At 42.3% G+C, this 5107-nt stretch overlaps 1 protein-coding gene across 1 annotated transcript; it reads right to left on the reverse strand.

The window, feature by feature from the left end:
* Window positions 1–2009: 2009 nt before the first annotated feature.
* On the reverse strand, window positions 2010–4603 carry LOC108699599 (E3 ubiquitin-protein ligase TRIM39). Its single transcript, XM_018231678.2, has one exon. It carries the CDS (start codon window positions 4557–4559, stop codon window positions 3117–3119), a length of 1443 nt encoding a protein of 480 aa, XP_018087167.1. The 5' UTR covers window positions 4560–4603; the 3' UTR covers window positions 2010–3116.
* Between the last annotated feature and the right edge of the window lie 504 nt (window positions 4604–5107).

The raw sequence follows: 5107 nt of genomic DNA on the forward strand, positions 1-5107 counted from the left end.
ACTGTCTCTTTAAGAAAGTTACAGCAGTGGCAGGAGTGTGGGGCAAACTGCAGCAGTGTTATAATATAGCAGGACCCTGAGAGCAGTGTATACAGCAGCTTGAGCAGCACAATAACACAATCCAGTTGCATAAAACAGTCCTGAACATTCACTGGGAACAGCATGTGCTTGTAGAACCATGTGCTTGCAGGGAGTTGTTAGACTGCATTAATCTTGTGCTTGCAGGGAGTTGTTAGACTACATTAATCTTGTGCTTGCAGGGAGTTGTTAGACTACATTAATCTTGGCTGCAGATTGACTATAAATGACTTGCCAGTGAGTGTAGACTTGATGGAACATACATAGTTTATAAAAGGGGAACACACAATTTGTTCTGTCACTTGCTGGAGGAGCTGGTATAGTCTAGGGCTTGGGATGGAGAGATGTTCCAGTAGGAGTAGTGCAGTACAAGGATAGGGGTGTAGTAGCTCAGTGTAGGAGTGAGAGGAGGATGAGGGTAGTTAGATGAGCAGCCAGAGGCTCCAGTGAGGAGACCAGGAGGGTTAGTATCCTGTGGTACCAATGTTGGCAGTATAGGGACTCAAGCAGTCAGGCTCAGTGATAGAGATTCTTAGAGTGAGGGACCTCTGTGAGCTTTTATTAGTACTGGGGATTGTTTCACCAAGGCAATGAGTACTACCTCTGTGTGTTGCATACACTTCCCCTGTATTTGTGTGAATAACAACTGCTGTGAGAAAGTTCTGGAAGGATTTACTGATTTAGAGTATTGGACCATCTGATCTCCATTAAGGGACATTCTGAATAGTACCATTAATAATGAGTTGTATTTTTTTTTTTAAAAAAAAACACAGACTCCAAAGTTATTGGCAAGATCTGTTTTATTGGGGAGTTAAGGTGTGGTTAACCCTTCCACCGACAGTACAGTGAAGACCCACCTGAGTTGCAGGGAGTTGCCAAAGAAAGCCTGAGTAACACCAATACAGGTACAAGGCACCCGTAGTCAAGTCACTGTCCAAAAATGTAATACAGGTATAGGATCCATAATCCAGAAACCCATTATCCACGGCCTTTATGGAAAAGCCGTCTCCCATAGACTCCATTATAATCATATAATCCAAATGTTTAAAACTGATTTCTGTGTAATAATAAAACAGTCACTTGTACTTGATCCCAACTAAGATATAATTAATCCTTATTGGAGGCAAAACCAGCCTATTGGGTTTATTAAATTTAACTAAAAATGTAATTAAATTAACTTTTCTAGTTGTCTTAAGGAATGAAGATCCAAATTATGGAAAGATCCATTATTTGGAAAAACCCCAGGTCTCGAGCATTCTGGATAACAGGTCCCATATTCATCTGCTCTAGTTACACAATATACAAACTGGATAAATGAGCAGAAGAAAAACACACAATAGTTACACTATATGTTCCTGTACCTTTAATATTGATCACTGAGTATTTAGCTACAGGATTTTAGCTGCAGTGTAACTTAGTTAGTAGACACTTTTGAGGGACATTCACTAAGAATCGTAGTTGCGAGGGCGTCCACTTCGCCGCACTTCGCCAGGCGTAGTTTCGCCAGCGTACCGCAAATTCACTAAAATCCGAAGTTGCGCTCAGGGGTAGCGTAAGGTTGCGAAGTTGCACTAGTGCTGATTTGCCAAGCAAAGCAAAGTTACACTAGCGATGGTTCATTTGAATGCGGCGCCAAATTCAATTTCCAATGGAAGTATTCATAGCAGCACTACAAATGCCTGGGAAACCTTCAAAACATCAAATAAAATGTTTATTTTGCCCTACACATGTGCCCACTGTATAGTTAAGGTGCCATGAGTCAGGAAATGTAGGGGGGAAGGAGGGGAGCCCCAAAAAATTTTTCGATCTTTTTCAGCCTATCACCCATAATAAAGAAAAAACGCCAGCGTTTTTTTTGCGCCTAACGCTAGCGTGAATTCGCTACACACTCATGTACACACACACACTCACACACACACTCACATACACACACACTCACACACACACACACACACTCACACACACACTCACTCACACACTTTGGGGCCAGTGGACACAACAAACAGTGGTGAATACAAAGAATGTTGTGTGGGGTGGGTCCCTGAGCTCAGGTAACTGCTAAAGAAGATATTGGGGGCAACTACAAGGGCTAAAGGAATGGGGGGCATGGGTTGGTACAGAATATAGTGCCCCCACATTCAATTTGATGAGAAAAATGAATGCAATTTAAAGGGTGTAATAAAGGGGTGAACCTTTATCAATATTAATAATTGTATTAATTCATATCATTATTAATACAAATATACGGGATCAATAATTAAACCTGTTGCTATACTGATTGTGAGCAATAACTTACACACACACACAAGTAAAGGTAAAAACATTTCTATCTTCGTATGATGGTAATTACAAGAATATCCAATTCAGCACAATCAGGGAGCTCCACAACCTTTGGCAGACGTTCCTTTTATAATTTGAGGATATTGTGATCTGCACTGGGTTTTGAACGATAATCCAAAAAATTTGTGATTTTCTGGGGTCAAATCTGAAAATTCTTATGATTCGAATTTTCATACAATTTCATTGAGTTTTTGACTTACCAAACTTTTCAAGTTATTTTTGTGGATGGAAGTTTGGTTGATTTTGTTTTAATAAAATATTGACAACATTTTGAGTTTTAGTAAATAACCCACTGAATGTTGCCCATAAGTTTTCACATAACAGTATAAAATAACATTTTCTTATTGATTAGAATGTGACCCTATGTGTGGCCCTTAATTCTTTCTTTAGATTTAATTCCTCTATAAAGGTTTGGATTTGGGTTGTGCTGAACACTCACGACTCCACCAAATCCAAGTCCTACAAAAAGTGCTAAAATGTGGTCACATCCAGACCAGGATTTGGTGCTTCCCTAGTTACAGCAATGTATATAAATCAGTAAATCAAATAGCTAAGGATCCATACTGTATAATGAATTAAATGATGTAGGCAATACAGATACATATACACATAAATGCAATAATGTAATACAGAAGCAGAAGGGAATTATCCCCCAGAATGGGAATGGGTTTCCTGATGTTGGACAGGTGGGCAGTTCCCTAACTAATGATTCTCACCCAGCAATTATAACCAAATACCCAGAATGCAGCATGAAGGGGCTCAGTGAATGTGGCAGTGAAGGTGTGTAAGTGTCTGATTGGCTCACTCAGCTCATAAAAGGACAGACGTCCGGCCTCATAGTCCAATGAGATCCTGATTCTACTGCAGGAAGGGATGTGGGGTAAATGTGTCCATTTATTGTCATGTATCACTGAATATTTATTATTTTTCCATCTGCGCAGACACCAGGACTTGTTATTATCCCCAATACAGGACTGATCCCCTCTCCTCTCTATACTGGGATAGGCCACCCCTACCCTCCAGCCCCCTGATTCACTGCCCTCCACTTCCCAGTAATGTCGCCCTGAGGGGAAACTCCTGCTGCTTAAAGTCTGAGCATAAACCTGAAATCTCTCTGGGGATTGTGGGTGACACTGGTCTGTACGTGAGTAGGAAGCAGATTTCCTGTCCCCTGATACAGATACAAGATTATGAGCCGTGTTTATATCCAGTAACAGGTCTGTAGCCTCCTGCCCATAGATCCTTCCCTTTACCCCAGTCACAATGGCAGCTAAGCCTGTGAGTAATGTCTCTGAGATCAGATCCACATCCAGATCCCCTACAGCAGGGACCTTTATATCATGTCTCTCTCTGCCCCCCTCATTATCTGCAGCTCCATGTGATTCCCGTTCCTGTAGGACAGTGAGTGGATCTGCCATGTTGCACAGCTCCTCAATGTGACGGATCTTCCTGGACAGCTCGTCCTTCTTTATTTCCAGCTCCTCCATCAGATCAGTGAGTGTGAGTGAGAGAAACTTTTTCTGTCTGGAGATGTCACTCAGGAGTCTCTTCTCTAGGGCTTCCAGCTGTTCCCTGATGTCTCTAAACAGGGCAGTGACTCTCTCTGTCTCACCGGCTGCTTTTTCTGCCACTTCTCTCCTGCGCTCCTGCAGTCTCTGGGCTCCTCTCTCAGTCTCCTCTCTCTCTGGCCTCAGTTTCTCCAGAACTTTCCTCAGTTTCTCTTTCTTCTTCTCAGAGGCCTCACTCAGCAGCTCCACCCTGTGGCCCCTGTGTTTTCCCACAAGGCAGCAGGACACACAGACACAGACACCATCCTTATAGCAGTAATACTCCAGGATCTTGTTGTGTGAGGAGCATTTTGAGTCTCCAGAGTTCCCAGTCCCATCCTGCTGTGGGTCAGTAGAAAGGAATTGCTCTGCTATGTTCCTCAGTCTCAGGTTCCTTTCCAGTTCAGGTTTCCTTCTATATGTCCTTCTACATTCAGGGCAGGAAGGCTTATTCTCTATACTCTTCTGCCAGTCCCATGTTCTCTCAATACAGATGAGACAGAAGTTATGGCCACACAACAGGGTTACAGGGTCGGTATAAATCTCCCGGCACACGGAGCAGGTCAGTTCAGCTCTCAGATCAGCAGCCGCCATTGCTGGAACCTGGAAGATGTTTTCTCTCTCCTCTCACACAGGGAGAGGCAAGTTTATTGCTTGGACTTTGGATTCACTATATTATAAATTCTAAAACTTGAAATTTTCACACAATAATGTGGGGTTATTATATAGTGAATTCTGTACATTTCTACTGGTCACAGCCAGTGATTATTGAGCTATTAGTTAAGCCAAGAAGCTGTGCCATTCTGCTCCCAGTAGTATCTACTCATGATTATGGTGTCGTGGGCATGAGAGAAGTGTTGGGCATGTCCTGGTAACTTGTCAGGGAGCAGATTGGCCTCTATTTCTCTTCAATATAACATGATGTTTCTATTCTGCCGTCATTATTGTCTCATCTACACACTTGACAATTCATTTGCTTTGCCTGATATTCCCACCCCATTCAGTTGCCAGTACATTCCCTGATGGCACAGATATTGCTGTTGGTTATGAGAACCAGTGGCTAAACCTGCAGTGCAAGAGTAATATTCAAGTAATATATCAAGTTATTTTATACCTGGATAATGATTAACACTCCCCACCCA

This window comes from Xenopus laevis, chromosome 8L (assembly GCF_017654675.1).
Source record: "Xenopus laevis strain J_2021 chromosome 8L, Xenopus_laevis_v10.1, whole genome shotgun sequence".
In the NCBI taxonomy this organism is placed as follows: domain Eukaryota; kingdom Metazoa; phylum Chordata; class Amphibia; order Anura; family Pipidae; genus Xenopus; species Xenopus laevis.

Bases quoted from the DNA above. Each gene is read 5' to 3' on its own strand.
- LOC108699599 (XM_018231678.2), bottom strand. From the start codon at position 4,559: ATGGCGGCTGCTGATCTGAGAGCTGAACTGACCTGCTCCGTGTGCCGG.